Genomic DNA, 23,266 nt, shown 5'->3' on the forward strand with positions numbered 1-23,266 from the left:
AACAATAAGATAAATGAGGATCTTAAAAAGGCTGATGTATAAAACACAAAACTCAGAACTGTTGTCCATAATCAACATTCTACTCAATTTGACACCAAAGGTTAATAGACGTAAGATTCACGTCAAATGACAAATGGAGCTAAATAAATGTGAGAATGTGGATTGGGATAATGTCAGGTTTTGCTACTTTTGAGTAAATTTATTTTTAAAGTTCATAGCACTAAGTAAGAATATCTAAACAATCAAAGAGCGGCTAATAACTTTATGAAACAATTTAGTTGAAATTAAGTGTGCTTTCAAAACACACTTTTTATAAGTAGTGTGTATCAAGATATTATAGTATCAATGAAATAATATAAATTGCATGGGAACTTGATAACAGCTAGTCAAAACTGATTTTAAAAGATATAATACTGCTCTAATACCCAGATAATATATATTCAATTAGAAAAAATGTGATTACTGTATAATCTGGTCAAATTTTCAGCTTTTAAGGTACCCTGTAAACCCCAAACAGTAGAAATAATTATAAGGCCAATAAATTCAGTTAATAATAAAAAAAAAATTAAGGGAAATACCTATAAGAGATCTTGAGGTCCATATTCAAAGCAGTGATTTTCAGCCTTTATCATCTTATGGCACACATAAATTTCTGTGCACACACACAAATATATTTTTTGCCTATCTGACACAAATAAGTATATTTTGATTCACTGACACTGGATAGCTATTATTGTGTTGGCTGTTGTCATTTTTTAATTTGACAATCTAAGGGAAAAGAAGTCAGTGGCCCCTGATAAATAGTCAGGTATTACAAATTTTAAAATTCTTATGGCATAGTGTTAAAAATTTCTGCCTTCTCTAAGAATGAAGAATTTGAAATTTATATTTTTAATATATCTTCAAGTGCTAAATTTTTAAGTCTAAAGTTTACTTTTCCATTAAAAGTGAAATACATGGTTATTAAAGATGTGAAAAATAAAGAAAAGTCTAAAGAAGAAACAATTTACCAATAGTACCTCACCCAAAGATTGCAATCTTTTCCCCAGGCATACAGACATTTCCCTTATAGAGTAGTAATCATGTTTAACTGGACTGTTTGATTTAGGTTTTCTGGAGAAATTTCTTAAAGCATTTAGTAAGAAATTGTTTGAGTCATTAGAAAAGCAGACATTAATCCTTCCAAATCACTGAAGGTCCATGAATGTGGCAAATGACTGGGTTGTGATTTGCTGGCGTGGTGATTCTCCCCAGGACAGGGTAGCCAAGAGTGACAGGTGGATCTTGTTCAAGCTGAAGTCAGTCATTGCTTTTACACCAGAATTCTCCCTTCCGAAGTTCTTAATTTTGATTTCGCTAAGTACTTATTTTCCAATGATATGTGGACAGTATTTTCTCTCTTTATACATGAAGGAAATGTATCTAGATATAAAATTCAAGCATGAAAACAGAATTTGGAACCCATGAGCCCTTCTTGAAAAAAACAGTGATTATGAAAATTCAGTCAAATAAGAAACCAATCAACATAATTCCAAAATGGAGAAGCTATGGCTAAAGGACTGGTGAAAAGCATTCAATCTCTTTAAGAATCAAAACCAAGATCTAAATTTAAAAGCTGAGGGAAATTATAGATGTAGGAGAGAACAAATATATCTTCAACAAGAAAAATTAAACCAACAAAAAATGGGTACAAGAGTGTGAATGGGGGATGTAAGAGTTTTACTTATATTTTATAGAAGGGAAAACTAGTAATGTATAAAATTTAAAAATGCAGTTAAAAAGAATAACATGGTTTCGACAACCTTTGAGAGGTTTTCATAACCTATTAAAGGGATCTTCTGGGATATAATATTTTGTAGGATGACTTTTTTATTTTTTCCTTTTTTACAGATTTAAGTAAAACCAAATCTAATATTTTATTTAAAAAGAACTTGTAAAGTGTGATCTTATTTTTATAAAATGTTTTGTCCATTTATCCATAAGTCTGCCTCTCCTGCCTTCCAATTATTCAAGCTTGCTTCTATCTCTAAGTACATACATAGTGAGAGGCATGGGCCAGTTGTTTCTGGCTAAATTACTGCTTTCTTCTTTTTACTTTTCTGTATTTTTTATTTAAATAATGAACAACTATTCCTTTCATGACAATAAAATTATTAGTCTCAAAATAAAAACACAAGAGTTAACAGTAACCTAATTTTGTCCTAGACAGTCATCTCCCTGGACCCCATGCAACTGGGGGTGGCCACACAATCAAAGTTCTGGCCAATAAGAAGAAAGCAAAATTTTCCTACATGTGGCTTCCAGGAAAGTGACTCCTTTCCTGATTAAGAGGCTGACGGTTTAACTGGCATGCATATATATATATATTTATATTTTTTTACTTTTCACTTTTCCTCATGACAGGGCTGAAGGTTGAGTATCTTCCTATCTAATAAAGAGGGGATATGCTAATTGACTACCACACCCTCAAAGATGGCGGCACCCACAGCCACAAGATGGCGGTGCCCAGTCCCTTCAGCCCCGCTGGGGCAGCAGGGGTGCAGCACAGCCAGGCCCGCCCCTAGGCGGGTCCGGCCGCTTCATGCGTCTACCTCCAGAGTCCCCCAGTCTCCTCAAACCCCCAACTGCCCAGGACCGGCCTGAGGCACAGGCAAGCCTCAGATGGCAGCTGCCCAGCCGCCCAGGGCTGCCCGAGGCTCAGGTAACCAGAGCAGACCAAGGCTTGCGCTGCTGGCAGTGGCAGCAGCAGAGGTGTGATGGGGGTGTCGCCTTCCCCTGATGGCCTGATTGCCTCCTACCTCTGAGGGCTCCCGGACTGTAAGAGGGGGCAGGCTGGGCTGAGGGACACCCCCTGCAGTGCATGAATTTTCATGCACCAGGCCTCTAGTAAGATAATAAAGACAAAAGTCACAGACTAAGGATTCTGCAACAGCAACGAAGGGATCTGGTTCCTTACACAGTGGCACCAGCTCTGACTGCTTATCCCTGGCCTTTTTGTTACATGAAAAAGAGAAGCCTTTTGTTTGGGTAGGCCTCAGTAGTTGGGTTTTCTTTCCATCTTAACCAGCATAGATCCCAAGTACATTCTCTAGACTTCCTATACACGAATCTCCATCTCAGAGCCTACTTTTTGAAGAACCCAACCTATGACAAATAACCGCCCCAAAGGAATTACAGTTCTGAATAAAGCTAAAATTGATTGGGGCAACTTTTTTCAATAAAAAGATGAATAAGCCGAAACCGGTTTGGCTCAGTGGATAGAGCGTCGGTCTGCGGACTGAAAGGTCCCAGGTTCGATTCCGGTCAAGGGCATGTACCTTGGTTGCGGGCACATCCCCATTAGGGGGTGTGCAAGAGGCAGCTGATTGATGTTTCTCTCTCATCAATGTTTCTAACTCTCTATCCCTCTCCCTTCCTCTCTGTAAAAAAATCAATAAAATATACTTAAAAAAAAAGATGAATAAAAAAATCATTATCTAATAGTCTAATAAAAAAAAATAGCTCAGTATAAAAATAGCCATAATTTATCATTGTACTTTAATATAAATTTTAGTGATGTGTTTTAGTTTTATTTTGGTATTCATATATACTATAAAATTTCGAAATAAGAAAAAGTACTCGTAAAAATTGTTGTCTTCATCTACCAACCTCTACTGTGACATTACTTCTATCTTCACTCTTAGTAACTTCAAGGTACTCAGAGGTAATCCTTTCAATCCCCTGGACATCGGTTCCTTATACTTCTCTCTACCTCAACTACTCACTACCACGAGGCATACTCTAGGTCTTTTTTTCAAAATCACTCCCAAATCTCAGTCTTAGGCATTTACTCTCTATCAATCCTATCTCCTATCTTCCATCCCACTAGGACTCACAGTTTGAGTCTACCTATTTCAAATTGTTCACAGCCCTTAATGTCCTTTTTTCCTGCATTACCTTCTCGATGCCCTCTTAGTTCATTGTACTCATTTGGCAAAAAACTCTCCTCTTGGTAAATTCAGCTATACAACTACACCTGTAATAATGCAGCAAAACATGGGCTGTGCACACACAAATACACACCCTCTACCCTGTCTCAATTTAAATTCATGATCACCTACTTCAAGTAGACACTTTCTGCTGCTGGCAGTCTAATAATCTAGGTTAAGTCTTTCACATCTCTCCTCTCTCCTCCAACACCCCTGACCTATCCTCACTGCCAGCTAATGACACTGCTTCCATGACAGCTACTGACCATTTCCCCCTGCATTTTATTTATCAGAGAAAATGAAAGCAATCAGAAGAAATAATCCACATTCTCTCACCACTTCTACCCACCTACCAGCATCTGTACCCACAGCCTCCCCTTTCCTATCTGCTTCCACAGATGAATGGCCCATGTTCCTATCTAAAGCCAACCCTTTGAATGTACACTAGATCCCATTACTGCTCCTCTACTCAAGGACATTGCTCTGGCAGTTCTTCTCCCTTTCTCCATCATGAATGTTTTATTTACTGAATCTTTCCAAAAAGCAGAAACATACTACAATTTATACTATTATTTCTTCCATTAAAAACAAAGCAAAAAAAAAAAATAATAAGGGCTTCTCTTGACTCTACTTCCATGACAGCTACTGACCATTTCCCCCTGCCTTTTATATCCTTTCTCCAGGGTGGTCTATAACTGGAAATATCCAATTCTACTCCTATTTGCCTTTTACAGCCACATATCCATGGAAAATACTTGCCGAACTTACTGATGACCTCCTTCTTGCTAATCCCAAAGGTTAGTTGTCAGTCCTCTTTTTCTCCCAGCAGCAGTTGATAGAGCAGATCAATTCTCCTTTATGCACGTTCTTCACTTGGATCCCACATACTCAGGTTTCCTCTTCTTTGTAGTTACTCCTGCTCTCCCTGACCTCTTAATGTTTGTTCAGGCCTTGGTTGGCTTTTTTTCCTCTAGCTATGCTCACTCTCTTGAAAATCTTCATCAGTCTCATGGCTTAAAAAATATTACTTTTAACAACATCTCCCAAATTATATCTTCAGTCCAAACCTCCCTCTTGAACTCCAGACTTTTCTATCTAACTGCCTCCTAGTCATCTCCACTTGCATACAGAACAGACATCTCCAAACAATCAATAGCTAGATGCCTGATCTTCTCTCCACCCCAACATCTCCTCTACTCTTGCCTTCCTCACCCAGCTGGATAGTAACTCTTACAGTTTTTTAAGCTAGAAACATTGGCATCATCCATGACTTCTCTTTCTTAACCCCAAACAAGTCTTTTAGATTTTTGTTTCTATCTTCTAAATGTATTTCTATGCAACCACTTCTCATTACCTCCATTGTCACCACCCTTGTTCAAGCCCTATTACTTCTAGCCTGGATCCCTGAAACCTTCTTCCAGTCCCCTATAGTATGTGTATGTATGTATATGGTCTGTAACACAGCAGCCAGAGAAATCTGTCTAAAGGATAAGTCAGATAGGTCACTCCCATGCTCAAAACCTTTTAGTGGCTCACCTTTTCACTCACAGTAAAATGAGAAGTCTTTAAAATGCCCTTGGAAAACCTATATATGCCTGCCTCTTTACCTCTCTGATCTCATCTCCTACTACCCACCCTCTTTGTTCACTCTGCTTAGCCATATGGGGCTTCTATGCTGTTCCTTGAACATGCCAGGCATTCCTCCCTACTTTCAGACCTTTTCACTGGCTGTTTCTTCTTTCTGGAATAAGCTACTCCCAAATATCCACGTGGCAATTCCCTATCCTCCCACAAATCTTTATTCAAATACCTCTTTCTCAAGGAGGCCTACTCTATCTTGTCTAAAACTGTGACCTGATGCACTCCACCGCTAACACTGTTGCTCTACTTTTTCTTTTCCTTAGCACATAATATCATTTACTTAATTATTATGCTTGTTGTTAAATGTCTCTCTCTCCTCATCCAATGAGAAGTCTCAGAGAATTGGGGAGGGGAGGTTTTCTGCCTTTTTTGTTTACTGATATATCTATCAGTGCCTGGACCAAGGTAAGGTACTGAAAAAATATTTGTTAAATGAATAAATTTGGATAAAGTAAACTTCAAAAATGTTAAGGGCTAATATATCTAAAATAAATATAATAAATAATATTAAAAACAAAATTTCATTTTCTTGCTCCCCGAAGTACAAAATGAATACTCCTGAAACATTAATGAAAACTTTTATACTCTTCTTGATGACTCTAAAATTTGATAAGCATCCCAAGAGTCTTTTCTTAATATTAAGTACTAGATCCAGTGAACACTTAATTATTAATAACTGAGTAGATGACAACATCACAAGCAAATGTTCCACACAAAAGTAAGATGAAAGAGAACACAAAAGACTTCTGAGGGGAAGGGATTAGAGGTTCCTAGATTAGGAACAGGAGGATGCTTATGTTAATCCAACAGAATCATAGTCCTTTCTCTCCAGAATAATCAACCTCTACTGCTATTCTCCTTCATTCTGACATAGACCAGCCCTAGCCTTTCCATCTAATATGCACAGGTTACTACAGTGAAAAACATATCCATGAAGACAGAAGAAGAGTCTTTGATGCATAAAAACATTTAAATACTAGAGGCCCAGTGCACAAAATTCGTGCACTCGGGGGGGGGGGGGGGTCCCCCTCAGCCCAGCCTGCCCTCTCTTGCAGTCCGGGAGCCCTCGGGGGATGGTCCAACTGATGGCTTAGGCCTGCTCACTCTGGGGAGCGGGCCTAAGCCAGCAGTCAGACATTCTTAGTACTGTTGCAGTCAGGAGAGGCTCCCACCACCACCACTGTGCTCACCAGCCATGAGCCTGGCTTCTGGCTGAGCGGCACTGACCACCACCAGGAGGCAGCTCCTGCGTTGAGTGTCTGCCCCCTGGTGGTCAGTGCGTGTCATAGCGACCGATCGTTCCACAGTTCGGTCGATTTGCATATTAGCCTTTTATTATATAGGATGGGCATTCCTTGGAGATATTGTGGGTTTGGCTCCAGACCACTGTAATAAAGCGAGTATTACAATAAAGTGAGTTGTAATCTTTGTGTTGGTGGAGGGCCTTGCCCTCCATCTGTAAAAAACATAACTTCTGTGAAGCTCAATAAAGCGAAGCACAATAAAATGAGATATGCCTGTACAAAGTGGTCCTGAAATGGATAGTTGTAGGGAAAGGCAGGGGAAGATACTTCAAGCTAGAAATTATTTTTCCAATGAGGTCAGTTCTTTGGCAACTATCACAATATTACAATGATGAAATTAGTCACCTACTTAATTTAACAACAAAGAAAATGCCAAAATATTTCTGGCTTTATTATTGCTCTACCTTTCCCACTGGAGTCTAAAGGCAGCAGAAATATTGCTGTGACCTGAACATTTCTCTTTATTTTAATAGTTGCATTGGCTCCAAGTTGAAAATTACCCTTTCTAACTGTCAATATAAATGACTACATTAGGAAATAAAAGCAGTACTGTGATGTACAAAATATGCAATATGTTATAAATAAAACATCCTGCCTCTCCAAGTCTATACGGAACTAATGTCAAGACAATCTATCAACCTTTACTTGTAGGTAGCCATTTGCATTTTGAATTTATAGCTCTGGTAAACACTGGCTATTACAGAGCCAACCAGATCAGGAGGTTTGACTTTCCTATCTTACATTCACCTCCCATATTTTCTGGGTATCATTCAGGAAAACCCAGAAGTAATGATGAAAAACCTTCTATAAATTGAATCTTTCAGAAATGGAATGTGTATCTTAAAGTTAATTCTTTTCTGTGAATAAGGAAAGTTCATAGAAGGGGAGAAGGAAACAGGAAAAGTAAAGAACAAGGAAGGTAAAATAATACACTACATGTGACCCTTGAACAATTCAGGGGTTAGAGGTGCCAACCTTCCATGCAGTCAAATATTCACATGACTTTACTCCCCAAAAACTTAAGTACAAGTAGACTACTATTGACTGGAAGCCTTACTAATAACATAAACAGTCAACACATATTTTGTATGTTATATATAACTAGAGGCCCAGTGCATGATTGAATCATGCACATGTAGGGTCCCCTACACGCTTTCGCTTTCGATCACGGGGGAGCTGGGTGCCTGTCCGCTGGTGCACCAGGCCTTTCAGAAGCCTCCGGCGGAGGCTTCTGAAACGCCTGGTGCCTGAGTGAACAGGCACCCAGCTCCCACGCTTTTGCTTTTGATCGCTGGTGCACCAGGCCTTTGAGAAGCCACCGGCGTGGCGGAGGCTTCTGAAAGGCCTGGTGCCTGAGCGGACAGGCACCCAGCTCCCCCGCTTTTGATGGTCCCCGGTGGGACGTGAGCTCGCTGCCACAGAGGCCCCTTCTGTGCTGCAGCATAGCCATGGCGCAGATGCTGAGCTCGAGCCGCCGCTGGCGACGTGAGCTCAGCGTCCCGCAGGCCCAATTGGCCACCCTGAGTCCCGCCCCCCCGCGCCTCCTGCCCAATCATGGGCATAGCGAAGGTACGGTCAATTTGCATATTTGTCTATTATTAGGTAGGATACATACTGTATTCTTATAATTAAACTATAGAGAAGAAAATGTTATTAAGAAAATCGTAAGGAAAATAAATTTACAGTGAAAAAATTTCACATATAAGTGAACCAGCAAAGTTCAAACTCACGTTCAAGGGTCAACTGTATAAAAACAGAACTCTATTATGAAAAGAGTATATGATGATTACCTTTTTTTCTGGCTTGATTTGAAGTGAGAATGGATCTCAAGTTTTTGCTTTTCATCATGTCTTTTGAAGTTTTCTTTTCAAGAGTAGAAGTCTTGAATGGTGAACTGGGTTTTCCATAGCCCGAGCTCCTAACTGATGCATATACACCACTCTGGGGTTTTCTTTTGGGTAAAGGAGGTGCACTTCTGGCCTTCCTGTATGGTACCTCTTTACCAATTACAGCCCCTTCTCCAGAACTGAGTTGAGATCTAAAAGTCTGCATATAACAAGTACAAACTCTTTAGTACTTAAATGAATTTCAACTATAGTTGAAAATGAGGAGTTAACAGATGGAAAAATTATAGTGATTACTAAATAACATAGTTTGCTGAAGGCAAACCACTACATTAAAATTCCCTAAGTCCAAATCATCAGAATTTTCATATTTTGCAGCACATCTTTAAAGTCGCGAGTAAAACAAAACAAAATAATACAAAATAAGCCTGCCAGAAAGCAATATGTGTAATTATGAGAATTAACATGTAGGGGGATGAGAAGAACATATTTTGAAATGACAAATTTTATTTACTGTTTCCTCCAGATTTCTCGATTTAAAATTTTTTTTTAATACACTGCCTTATTCTACACAAAAAATGGGAGATAGTTTATGATAAACACATAATTCCAAATTATTAAATAAAAATATTGGGATCATGAAACTATAAATCAGAATAGATCAAGGGCACAGGAAAAAGGAATGAAATACAAGTTTCTCAAAGGTTTCTGATAGCATTGATATGAAATGCCAACTTAACCTACTTTTGCAGAACAGACTACTGGAAAGATTGAATGAAAAGCACTAGAATGATGAATAAACTTTATTTTATTATGCTACTCAAATGCTGGACTATGCTTACTAAAAATTAAAAAAAAATTAATCAAATAAAGGATGGCCTTTAAAAGAAAGCTAATGCCTTCGAGGTACTTTGAATTTGGGGACTGCAGGCTGTTGTAATAAATATTGCTCACAAATATCCAGGATCTATGTGGAGGTTGGTAAGTAATCAATCCCATAAACTTAAGAAGTACTTATGTATCAAGAGCACTTATATAACTTTATATAACTTCATTTATCAATGTCAAATTAATTTAAATTATAAACACTTACTTTCTTTATTTTGTCCTCCTGAGGTAACACTGAAGGAGCAACAGATAGTTTTTTCCGCAAAATGTCAAGGTACATTTTATCTATACATTCTTCTGTAGTATTTACTCTTGGGCAGCAATTTTCTATACTTTCATTTGTTGTCTTTTGTAAAACCACATTCTCTTCATTTTTGTCAAATAACTGGTTCACATGTTGTGGCTCTTGAGACACATTTGGCTTCATCTTAAGGGGTAAGGGGCTTATGACTTCAGTTTCTTTACTATCAGCCTGTTTTTTATAGCTGTAAAACAAAACAGGACACAGAGCACATATACTCCATGACTCCTCAAATACCAGTTTTATTAACACATACACACACTATTTATATACACACATATTTAATGTGTATAATTATTCAAATTAGGTATTTAATATTAAATACATCATTTACAATTCTGGTCAATAGAGCATATTCACATAGTATTGTATAATAGTTTTGAATTTCAAATAATAATGTTAATGCAGTATAAGGGAAAACATGAATGACTCTGAAGCCTACTTCAAAGGAAAGCCAAGCCAAACAAGACTAAGACTGCTTTTGTATAAGAAAAAATAAAATATGAATTTCTATGTGAATTTTTTATAATATATCGTTTAACCATACCTTATAAGGTCAACATGCATTTGTGGCAGAAAAAGCATTTTATACATGTCTAGAAGAAACTAAAGAAGTAATAATAATTTATGCCAATGAGCTATAGAATATAAATATTAGAAGGCATACATTTCATCACAGTAAAGGAAAAATTTTAAAGTAAAAGTCACGAGGATTTTGAAATAAAATCATTTCTCTGGTTTAAAACAGTTAAATGCAATCTAACATTTCAGACCATTAGATTTAAAAAATATGGAAAATGTCCCTTGAAATGTTCTAAATGTTGTTAAAGATCAGCATATTATGGGGACTCCAAGAATATGGATATTGGTATTTTCAAATTACTTAATCATGGTCAATTAGGTAATTTAATTCTGTAATCCTATATAATAAAAGGCTAATATGCAAATGGACGGAGTGGCAGAACGACCAGTCACTATGATGCACACTGACGACCAGGGGGCAGACACTCAACACAGGAGCTGCCTCCTGGCAGTGTGCTCCCACGGGGGAGAGCCGCTCAGCCAGAAGCCGGGCTCACTGCTGGTGAGTGCAGTGGTGGTGGCGGGAGCCTCTTCCGCTTCTGCGTCAGTCAGACATCCCCTGAGGGCTCCCAAACTGCGAGAGGGCGCAGGCCGGGCTGAGGGAACCCCCCCGCAAGTGCATGAATTTCGTGCACCAGGCCTCTAGTGTACAAAACAAGATTAAAGGAAAGCTTAAGAGGCTACTATTTCCATATAAGGTAGATTAACTTCTCAGTAACCGTCAGAAGCTGTTTCTGAAGTAGATGGAATCATCTGAAAATATAATAGTTCTTTCTTTTTTCCTGGTAGCAGAACCTGGCTAGATGTTCATCAAAACTGTTTCCTGCTTTTGCTGTGTACGAACTAAACTACATTTCCTTTCCACCTTGCATCTAGATGGGGTAATTTACTAGTTCTGGCCTTTAGAATGTTGAGTGCTATGGTGACGAGAACATAAAATATGTGCTATTAGCTTAGTGGTTGGGTTTTGGGTGGCAAGGGAAATGATACAAGAGGCTGGAGAGGTGGCAACCCATGTTTTACAGTGGTATAGTGCCAAAGCATCTCCTAAACTGTCACCTACAATAGTTTACAAGGCCAACCACATGCCTATCAAGTCAGGGTACTAGAACTATCCAGAGAAAAATAAGTTTTTAAGTGCCGGCTACCATTGGCTACTTTGACAAAGATAAGAAAGAGATAAACTCAAGACAGAATGAGCAGCCTGGCAGTGTGGCTCAATGATTGAGCTTCAACCTATGAACCAGGAGGTCACAGTTCAATTCCTGGTCAGGGCACACGCCCAGTTTGCAGGTTCAATCCCAGGTAGGGGGTGTGTAAGAGGGAGCTGATCAATGATTCTCGCTCATCATTGATGTTTCTAAATCTCCCTCTCTCTTCCTCTTGTGAAATCAATAAAAAAGAAAAAAATATATAGAAAGGGCAGATTTGTAAGAAGAAATCTAAGGGGAGAGATCTAGAAACTCAGGGCCTCTTAGGTTTACTCTCTGTGTCTTGACTCAAATAGTAAGATTTGGCACTGAAAAATGCTATGAGAAAGCAAGATTTCATGACACCTCTCAGTTGAAAAACCTGACTCAGTCCCTTAGCAAAGATCATATTAAAGGTGCCATTTTCACATGTAAGGATATCATTCCCAATGATATTGTGGCAGCTGCAATTAAATCAAGAGGAAAAAAAAAAACCCACAGAGGGACAAGGAAGCAAATATTTAAAACCTCTGTCTAACAGAGAACTTTGTGTAGTTACTGGCACATGGAACCAAAAAGTCAGAAGCCTAACTAAACATTCTGAAGAAACTCTAATGCCAAAGAAACCACAACCTTATTTAAAAATAAAAATAAAAAATAAGAGCCAGTGACTGGGAGTCTTAAAACCACCTGCAGGCAAGAAGTGAACTGAGAAAGGAGTGCATCCTCCAAGATGGGCACACCTTCCTTGCAAAACCCACTTCACTGTGCCCAAGGGTGATAAAATACAAGAAAATTCCTCCAAGGAGTGGAACCAGGAGCTATATGGAATATATTTATACTAGAGGCCCGGTGCACAAGATTCATGCCCTGGAGGGGGAAGGGAGGGGCGGACCCTCAGCCCAGCCTGCACCCTCTCGCAGTCCAGGACACCTCGAAGGATGTCCATCTGCTGGCTTAGGCCCCATGCCCTCATGGATTGGGCCTAAGCTGGCAGTCAGACATCCCTCTCGCAGTCCAGGGCTCTTGCAGTCCAGGAAGCCTCCCTCCTTACCGCCCGCCCGCTGCAGTGGAGGCAGGAGAGACTCCCGCCACCACCACCATACTCGACAGCCGTGAGCCCAGCTTCTGGCTGTGCAGTGCTCCCCCTGTGAGAGTGCACTGACCACCAGGGGGCAGTCCCTGCATTGAGCATCTGCTCCCTGGTCAGTGCGCATCATAGCGACCAGTCATTCTACCGTTTGGTCGATTTGCATATTACGCTTTTATTATATAAAACTAGAGGCCGGATGCACGAAATTCGTACAAGGGGCTCGGCCCTCGCAGCTGCGGCGGCTTGCCTCAGCCCTGGCAGCCACGGTGGCTGCCTTAGCCCTCCCAGCCCTGGCTTCATCCAGAAGGTCGTCCGGAAGGACACCCGGAAGGTCATTTGGCTGTCCAGTCTAATTAGCATATTATGCTTTTATTACTGTAGATGGTAGTTCCTCATTAAGAGCAGAATGATGGCAAATGGCCTAAGAAAAATCCCCATTTGCAAGGTGGGTGCGCGCACACGTGTAGGGTCAGGGAGTGGTGTCTTCAAAAGGTCTCTCCAGTGGATTTCAATTTGCTAATGATTACTGTATTTTCCTTTCTGAATGGGAGTACTTGTTGCAGTTCACCATTATATATTGCAATGGTAGGAGTGAGGCAGTTATAACTTGCCTTTTTAAATCACTGATTATTAGACAATCAGGAGCCACATTCAAACTTGATGGAAAGGACTGCACTTTACCTGGAAATCCTGGCCTTTTTGATGGAACAGTCCTGAATGGGACTCTGAGCTGTCTGCTATGGGAGGGAGCTAAGTGGGTCTGTGTTTAAAGAAGAGTGAAATAGAAATTTGGCTATTGGAAGGGTATATTCTGGTTGAGACTGGCTAGATGCCTATCAAGCTCATTTATTTTTCTCTCTGGGTATACAAGCAAATCGTATTTCCCAGTCCTCTTGGATCTTGTTAGCTAGATATGCTAGGTCTTATCCATAGAATGTGAGCTAAAGCAGTGTAATACTTTTGTGTTGAGGCATAAAAGTATGCGAAACCATTCTTTTTCTTTCCTTACCAATGGGTTGGATGAGTCCATGATAATGTAAAACCATGTGTTTATGACAGAAGAGGCCTCAGTCCCTAAATGACTGTGTGTGGCAGAGTCCCACTCTAACCCCACTGACACCCATGAGATCATGATGTGAGCAAGAAATAAACTGATGAAGCTAAAGCTATGAAAATTTCAACGATTATCTGTTACAGCAACTAGGATTATGTACCCTATAGTTTACTAAATAATTTTTGGATATGTGTACTAAAGTTTATACTACTAACATTTCTACAATTATTGTTATGCCTTTAATGTAAATGTACTTGTCTTTGCGTTTTAAACACAAATGTAATAATCTATGTTTTAGAATTCACATTACTAAAATGCCAACAAAGACAAAAGATAGAGAAAATCTCTTCATTAACACTAACATATCCCTAAACAGCATTGGTGAGTAAGCACAATCTGTCCTTTAAAAATAACAACTAGCACTGAAGATCAGTGGAAGAATACTAGACTTAGCGTGCAAGCAGATGGGTTTAGTGTAAGTTTCACGGTATCATTTTTGCTCAACTAGTATAAATGTAGAAACAAGGCCAAGAAATCACTGCAAGTGGATTTCCATGACGAGGATGTAATACAAGGGTCTCAAAATGTGTCTATTAAAACATAAATGAATGAATGGATGATAGACTTTTCACAGACATATTTTGTGGACATCACAGATCTGATAATGTAAGTGGTTAAACACGTGGACTTCCTGTGTATCCTTTAAGGCTTAGTGTTCTTACTTATGAAATGAAGATAATGATGGAATAAACTTCATGCAGTTGCTGTAAGATTAAATAAAATAGTGTATGTAAAGAACTTTGCATAGCACTTGGCCCACAGTGAATAGATGATAAAAATGCTGGTTGTTATCATCATCATCATCATCATCATCATCATCATCATCCAGTTGTTGTGAGAGCTCCACAACTGAAGTGACTTTATTTTAGTTTTATCACTTAAATGATGGGGATTAAGGATGCCTGTCCTACTTGTTATAAAACCACATGAGATAATGGATCTGACACTCTAAGTGATACACAAATGCAAAGTTGTTTCATGACGAGGTTATTGTGATGTGCTAGTCTGTACAAGAGCTGGAGCATTTTCTCCAAGTCCACTTCTCTTGTGCCCAAACTCATCCTGCGGGATGATGGCCAGTATGTGACTAATTACAAAACTAACTGGCTTATAAACAAGAAAATCTATGACTCATATACAGAATGAAATTCATTTTCCATCCTTAATTAAAAATCAACTGTTCCTAAGCTATTTAAAGCTGAAGAAATTATATTTTTCAGTAAAAATCTTTAAGACTACTTAATGGCATTTATCTATTATTTTCTTATTTTAGCACTAGTAGAATTTTGATGAACTAATTGAGTAAAAAGTAATTTAAAAAGAAGAGAGCAGTAGCTCATAGGTAGACACATACAAGTTACACATTAATCATTCACTAGGAATGATAATGTAGAACAAATGATTGATTCTACAATTTTCCAGAGACAAAACAATAAACAATCAAATAACTTGCACAATCCAATTAAAAAAATGCATACCTTACAGGTTGTAAATCCAAACCACTGATCCCAAAGGAATCTATTCTGATAGTTTTCATCAGCTCCTCTACTGTGGGCAGATCTGAGAGGGGGAAAAAAGTTAAAATAGCAACCAAAAATGTTAGGTCACTTGTTTAATTTTATGTCTCATACCAATAAAATTACTTTTTCTCTGATTGACATAGTTAACAAAATGACTCATACAAGAAACCCACTGTAAACTTCCTTGTACCAAGACAACTTCCTTTGATAGTTATATTTGAAATATATATAACTATACAGTATATTTAATGCATAGATATACAAGTCTCAAATATATGTATCTGGGTAGAGCCACATACACTTTTATTTGCTAAATATGTATTTAGTTGATCCCCAAATACTGTTGTCTATTTAAAAAATAATGTTAGTCTATGTTCATGGAAAATATTAAAAAATGTGAAAAAACAATTCAGTAATTTCTTAATTTGTCAAAGCAGATTAGAAAATACACTGAAATTTTATCCCATGTTCACCTCTAACTTTATAGTTAAATCACTGACTTCCAGATTTCATTTGAACAAACCCTTTAAATAAATTCAGATTGAGAAATAATCACTACAGCAAATTGTGTCCAAATTACACTAAATTGGAAACTGTTCAGAGAGGATCTTAAATAAGCTTTTACCAGATTCCGTAGTAGAGATGTTTTTGGAGGACTCCTCATTTTCTTGAGGATGATCTTTCTCTGAGCTCTTGACATTTTCTATGGCAGTAGTCTCAATTCTTTGTTCATCAGTATCTCCCAAGGAATGGGCTATATGACAATAAGCCTGATGAAGAGCTTCAATATCACTATTGCTTTGTCCATAAGAAACACCTGTTAAAATTAATGTAATCTCCAGTATAATCCCACAATTACATGAGAAATATATAACACTAATGCCATCCCTTAATCTGTGAAGAATGGTGAACAAGGCATAGGACAATGATGACATTACAGAGTTAAGTACAAAACTAGGTAATATATAGGTATGGCCTACCAATATAAATCACAGCAGGCTCAAATAACTCTTCAGAAAGTTGAGATGCGTCCTGACACGGTAACTATAAAATCTGACTCCACTAGTTAACTGCCTTCTCTTCCTACTACCCTTAATTCAAAATAGTTGAATAAAACTATTCCTAAATTTCCCAAAGTGGCCCAATCATCTCAGGATTTTGTCTCTCCCTTATCAATACCACTTTCAGCTTTTCTGTGTCACCAAGGCAGTAGTCTGCATTTCTTCAACTGAAATTCACTCCTCTAACTTTGCAATTACATGGGTGTTTGCAATTCAGTGTGTGCCAACTTCCTGCAAAAGCTGCTATAATGAAAAAGAATGGCCAAATCCGGTCATCTTCAGTTCTCAACTCCTTGAGACATCTAACACTGTCCTTTTCCTTGGATCTGTCCTGCATCTCTTCTTGTTCTTCCAACCACTTTAATGGCTACTTCTCCATCTTTTATGGCAAAACTAGAGGCCCGATGCACAAAAATTCATGCAAGAGTAGGCCCTCCTTCTCCCCCAGCTGCAGGCACCAGCTGCCCTCCGGCACCCGGGACCCAGGCTTCCCTCCTCCAGCTGCCGGCAGGCACCAGGATCTGGGCGGCTTCCCTCCGGCCCTGGCTTTGTCTGGAAGGACATCCGAAATGACATCCGGTCTAATTAGCATATTACTCTTTTATTATTATAGACTAGAGGCGCCTAGTGCACGAAATTCATGCATGGGGGGGAGTCCCCTCAGCTCGGCCTGCACCCTCTTGCAATCCAGGACCCCTCGGGGGATGTCCGACTGCTGGTTTAGGCCCAATCCTGCAGGGATCCCTGCGAGATCAGGCCTAAACTGGCAGTCGGACAACCCTCTCACAATCTAGGACTGCTGACTCCTAACAGCTTGCCTGCCTGCCTGCTTGATCACCCCTAACCACTCTGCCTGCCTGCCTCATCGCCCCTAACCACTCACCTGCCTGCCTGATCACCCCTAACTGCCTCTGCCTCAGCCCCCACCGCTGCAGCTTCGTCCGGAAGGATGTCCGGAAGGTCGTTCGGCTATCCAGTCTAACTAGCATATTACGCTTTTATTATTATAGATGGCTCATCTCAGGGCTCCATCTTTAGCCTTCTTTTTTAAACTAACTTCCTTCCTTCCTTATCTCCTTCCTTCCTCCCTTCCTTGCTTCCTTTATGCCTAACTTTCATCAAAACCCTTAGCTTCATCTATTACACATATGTTCATGATGCTCATATTGTGTTATCCTTTTTTTAAAAAGGTTTTTGTTTTTGTTTTTTTTTCAGAGAGAGAGAAAAGGAGAGGGAGAGAGAAACATCAATGTGAGAGTGAAACATAGATCAGCTGCCTCCTGCATTCCCTGACTGGGGATTGAGCGCACAACACAGGCATGTACCCTGACCGGGAATCCAACTGGCAACCTTTGGGTGCACAGGATGACACCCAACCAACTGAGCCACACCAGCCAGTGATGTCCCTATTTTTTTTTTTTTTTTTTACTGAATAAAGACATTTAGATTGTTCTGTAAGTCTGTCACATCTAACATATCCCCAACCGAATTGAATATATCCCCAAATAAAATTTGTTTTGCTACCAGTATTTCCTATTTTAGCTAAGGGTATCACTAATCACCTAGTCATCTGAAATAGAACACTTGATGTCATTGTTCACTCTTCCTTCCCTGTTACCATTCTCCTCCTTCCCCCAACTGATAAATTCTGAAAAAAAAAAAAAAAAAAAAAAAGAATTTTAGGAACCTAATGACAACATTGGTCTAATATTTCTATGAGTATTTTCTTACTCATTTTGTAACTTTCATTATTAACAGTGGAATTTTAAAAATTAGAGAAAGGAATAAGAGTCATAGAAAAGTGGAAAAAGAGGTGAGACATGGGATGACCCATCTCCTTTTCTTTAGATACCCATGATTAATTAATTAGTGCTTAAAAATACAACAATATATGCAACCTCATCGTCCTCTATATAAACTGTAAGTTGCATAGTATACAACTCTAAGGGGCTATTTTTAACTTTAAATGTAAGAGGCATCCAAATGCCACACAAAAGACTGTAAGAATGCCTTACAATGGGGTATCTTTCTAATGCTTCAGGTCACAACTGCTATTTGGATGGAGCATGTCCCCAATAAATAATAAATTTGCTTTAAGAAATTAAAAACAGCCCAGCCGGTTTGGCTCAGTGGATAGAGCGTTCTCCTGTGGACTAAAGAGTCCTGGGTTTGATTCCGGTCAAGGGCACATGCCTGGGTTGCAGGCTTGATCCCCAGTAGGGGACGTGCAGGAGACAGCAGGTCAATGATTCTCTCTCATCATTGATGTTTCTCTCTCTTTCTCCCTCACCCTTCCTCTCTGAAATCAATAAAAATATATTTAAAAAAATTAAAAACAAAAAGGAGGGATACTTAGAGCAGAATTGTGAACAGTTAAGTGACAAGTGGCAGGGATTTTTAAATAGGACTTGAAAAAGATCTTGCCTGTTAAGTAAGCCTAACTCTTCCCCTAACCATCTGTCACACTGAGTAGCATGACTGAAGGAGAGAATTAATCTTTATGAAGAAAGGAAAAAAGGCACAGGTGTTTCTTTTCTCCTCTACAGAAATATCCTGAATACTTAAGTATCTGCTGATATACCAGTATATAAAAGAAATGACCCCAATGGTAAGTAGCACGGCAGTACTGAATGCTCATACCTAATTTATCAGGTATGAGGTGTCAGAAAGAAGAGGTTCAAGGCTTTAAAGCAACAGTAGAGCAAATGTGCAGAAAAACAAATGACCTAAAAGTTACAAATTAAAAGTAGAGGATAGAGAGGTATTAGGTGCTGCTCAGGAAACAGAGCAGGGAGGGATACTTTTCTCCTAACTTTACCCAAGTGATATTAAAATATCTCAAGAGTCATACAAGTTAACTTTTTTCATGCCCTTTATGAGAAAAGGCCTGATCAGTCTGCCTTTTACATTAAAAGGAGAGTATTCTATGTAGCTTATTTCATATATTATTACTATTATATATTTTTATATAAAAAGCTTGTATTTTTCCACTTATGAAAGTTGAGACAGGTCAAACGCTGAGTTGCAGAGGCAAGCGTCAGGTTGTGGAGCAATACTGTCACCTTGTGACTGCTCCGGGCATGCAGCCATAGCACAATATGGTACTGCCCGAGGGACAAATGGAAACAAATGGAAGGCTGGTGTTAGGAAAAACTCATTTTTATAGATACCAACCTTTTTTTCAATAAAGCACAAGAATTTCATCCATGTTATTTTAAAAAGATGATCTTTGACAATGCTGCACCTAATCTGAGCCTGCTTAATCCTAGAAGAAGCATGGTAAAAACAAACAAAAACAGAAAACCCACTTATCTTTTCAGTTCTTAACCCAAGTTCAGATACTGATTTGAAAATTTCAAGTGTATTTCTGAAGTACCAGGTAAATTCAATATCCCACAGCTAATCAGATTTATACTATAACTAGAGGCTCAATGCATGAAATTCGTGCAAGAGTAGGCCTTCCTTCCCCCAGCTGCCGGCACTGGCTTCCCTCCAGCACCCGGGACCCGGGCTTCCTCCCACCAGCCGCCGGCAGGCACTCGGGACCTGGGCTTCCCTCCTCTGGCCGCTGGCAGACACCTGGGACCCAGGCTGGCTTCCCTCTGGCCACCCGCAGGCACCCAGGACTGGACTTCCCTCCAGCCCCGGCTTTGTCAAGGAGGACATCAGGAATGATGTCTGGAAGGACGTCTGGTCTAATTAGCATATTACCCTCTTATTATAGATACTTTGAGGTTCTTTATTATAACTTAGTACTATTAACCAACAGTTGATATAAATTATAATAATGTTAACAACCACAGAGTTGCTATTGCTTGTTGAATCTTAACAATGTACTACGCAACATATGTTATCACAGCTGACCATCACAAGGTCTAATTTTAAAGAAAAACAGGCTTAGAAGCATTAACTGTCCAGTGTCAAACAGGTGATAATTGGCAAGGATGAGAATAAGAATCAAAGTGTACATGACAATAAGTTCATACTCTACTATATTCCAGAAACTGACTCATCAAAATATTTCAGAGACAAGAACACTTAAGAAATAATACCAAAAAAACTATAGCTTTATATAACTGCTTGGATCATCTCAAAAGAATTTTTACTTTTAGCAATACATTTTTTTTATTTTTGAGTTTTTTTAAATAACCTACAGCAGTGGTTTTCATATTGTATTTTATAAAATCATGATATTTCAGAGAAAATCATGTGTTCCACAGATGTTTGGTTGAAATTTCATTTTTAAATGTGCTTTAAAACTTAAAAATTATAAAAGAAGCTAATCTAAATACTCAAATGTGTCACTTATGTAATTGAGGCAAAGTTCTGACTCTGAAGACCATCAGAGTCAAAACTTTGCCTCTTGCTTTGTTTTCATGCATATCTTAGAACAAAGTTTTCCTGGCCATACTGTACATACATGACCCTATAAAGTATCACTGATTAGAAAAACTATAGCTCTATACTGGTCTTTTAAAAGAATTCATGTCTGCTTACTGAAAACTCTGCAAGTGGATCTACTATCACAGCACGTAAGTGAGATGAACTTAAATAAACAGCAGAAAGACTGAGGAACATGCTTTCATCATAGCAGAATACTCGGGTAATAACAAGTAAATGAGTAACTTGTCTTGATGGGAAAATTCTGTTGTAGTTTTTGACTTTTATATATTCATATTTTAAAATGGAAATGGGTGAAACAAGTCAAGATAGTGGTGACTATAGAATGGCAGTGACTAGAAAAAAGAGGTCTGAGTAGACTTTGTAGTTTGGGTCATGATCTGGTTGCTGATTACATGGGCGTTTCAGTATTTGAAAATTCATTAAGTTGCACTATTATGACACACTAGAGGCCCAGTGCACGAATTTGTGCACCAGTGGGGTCCCTCAGCCTGGCCTGCGGGATCGGGCCCAAATCAGTTCTCTGACATCCCCCGAGGGATCCCAGATTGTGAAGGAACGCAGGCCAGGCCGCGGGACCCCACCGGTGCACGACTGGGGCCAGGGAGGGACGCAGGAGGTTGGCTAGCCGGAGAGGGACCGCAGGAGGGCTCCACGGCATGTCTGGCCCATCTCGCTCAGTCCCGATCAGCCGGATCCCAGCAGCAAGCTAGCCTACTGGTCAGAGCGTCTGCCCCCTGGTGATCAGTACACATCATAGCAACTGGTCGACTGTCTGCCCCCTGGTGGTCAGTGCACGTCATAGCGAGCAGTTGAGCGGCCTTAGCATATCATTAGCATATTACGCTTTGATTGGTTGAACGGCTGACTGGTCCAGCAGACACTTAGCATATTACGCTTTTATTATATAGGACTAGAAGCCCAGTGCATGAAATTCATGCATGGGGGTGGGGGGTGGTCCGTCAGCCTGGCCTGCACCCTCTCCAATCCGGGACCCCTCAGAGGATGTCTGACTGCCAATTTAGGCCCGATCCATCTCACAATCCGGGACCACTGGCTCCTAACTGCTCACCTGCCTGCCTGATCAACCCTAACCCCTCTCGCCTGCCTGCCTGATTGCCCCTAACCACTCTCCCCTGCTGGCCTGATCACCCCTAACTGCTCTGCCTCGGCCCTGCAACCGTGGCTTTGTCTGGAAGGACGTCCGGAAGACGTCCGGTCTGTCCGGTCTATCTGGTCTAATTAGCATATTACCCTTTTATTAGTATAGATTATTAGTATATATGATATAGGCATATTATACTTTCGTATAGGTATAATATATTTCAATTAAGAAAGAAAAAATAAAATTCAAGTAGATGTTTGGAGTTGGTTAGTGATTTATCAATTCTATTGCTCTTGTTTTCCAAGTGTTTGGATTGGTTTACTTGACCATACTGGTCAACTGAGTCTTGAAAAGCAAGCTGATTAAAAAGTTCCCATTTGTAACTATTTATATGGTAAGTCAAGAATATTTTTGCATTACACAACAAAACCAAAATATACTAACATATTAGAAGTCTGATCGTGATATGAAAATATAACAAGTATCTATAAACCTATGATTTCAAAAGACCATTTTGTTTTATCTTTACTTGTAAATGTTACAAATGTAAACATTTATGTTTATACCGACAAAATACCATTTTTAGCTACATAGAGTATACATAAGTTTTCATTTGGAGATAGGATTCCACTGCTTTAAAAAAGTTTACAAAGACAATGTCCTAAAGATCTTTACAAACTTAAGCAAAGTCTAGATGGTCCTAGGTATTTCAAAATTTTGGGATGTAATCCAGCTTTTCCTACACAAAAGGAACTATAGAAAAACACAATAAGACTGAAGTTTTATTTCTCCTATACATGGCAAATCTAATTGAATACTCTGGACAGGGACAAAAAATTAGTTAATATTTATCCACAGTGCTACACTTTGTATCAACAGCACTCACTAATAAGCATTTACTTAAAAACATATTTTACTTGTCTGACTAGCATTAGGTGTCACCATTAGCAAGTTCAGATTATTGAAGTTGCTAAATATGGTAGAAAATATGAGATTTGAAATTTTATTGTCAATACTAGAGGCCCGGTGCACAAATTCATGCACAGGTAGGGGTCCCTCAGCCTGGCTGGCGATTGAGGCCTATCAGGGGGCCAGCCAGCCAGGGGGTGGAGGGTTGACCCCAGGAGGTTGGCCAGCCGGGGTGGGAGGGGCTATGGGAGGTTAGCCAGCCGGCCCCCACATCGGGGCTGAACGGGTGTGGGGGGTAGCAGGGCAAGGGGGTGGGGCCACGGGAGGTTGGCCGGCCAAGGGGTG

At 39.5% G+C, this 23,266-nt stretch overlaps 1 protein-coding gene across 1 annotated transcript in view; it reads right to left on the minus strand.

Annotated features, from left to right (window-relative positions):
• CEP162 (centrosomal protein 162) overlaps positions 1-23,266 on the minus strand; it is an 83,000-nt gene that overhangs the window by 38,760 nt on the left and 20,974 nt on the right. The window contains exons 10-13 of the mRNA XM_054722421.1: positions 16,071-16,262; positions 15,404-15,485; positions 9,851-10,130; positions 8,704-8,959 (exon numbers count right to left, since the gene is read on the minus strand). Of these exons, the coding sequence (XP_054578396.1) occupies positions 8,704-8,959; positions 9,851-10,130; positions 15,404-15,485; positions 16,071-16,262 (810 nt within the window). The remainder of the gene's footprint in view (positions 1-8,703; positions 8,960-9,850; positions 10,131-15,403; positions 15,486-16,070; positions 16,263-23,266) is intronic.

Source organism: Eptesicus fuscus, chromosome 10 (genome assembly GCF_027574615.1).
Source record: "Eptesicus fuscus isolate TK198812 chromosome 10, DD_ASM_mEF_20220401, whole genome shotgun sequence".
NCBI classification, from domain to species: domain Eukaryota; kingdom Metazoa; phylum Chordata; class Mammalia; order Chiroptera; family Vespertilionidae; genus Eptesicus; species Eptesicus fuscus.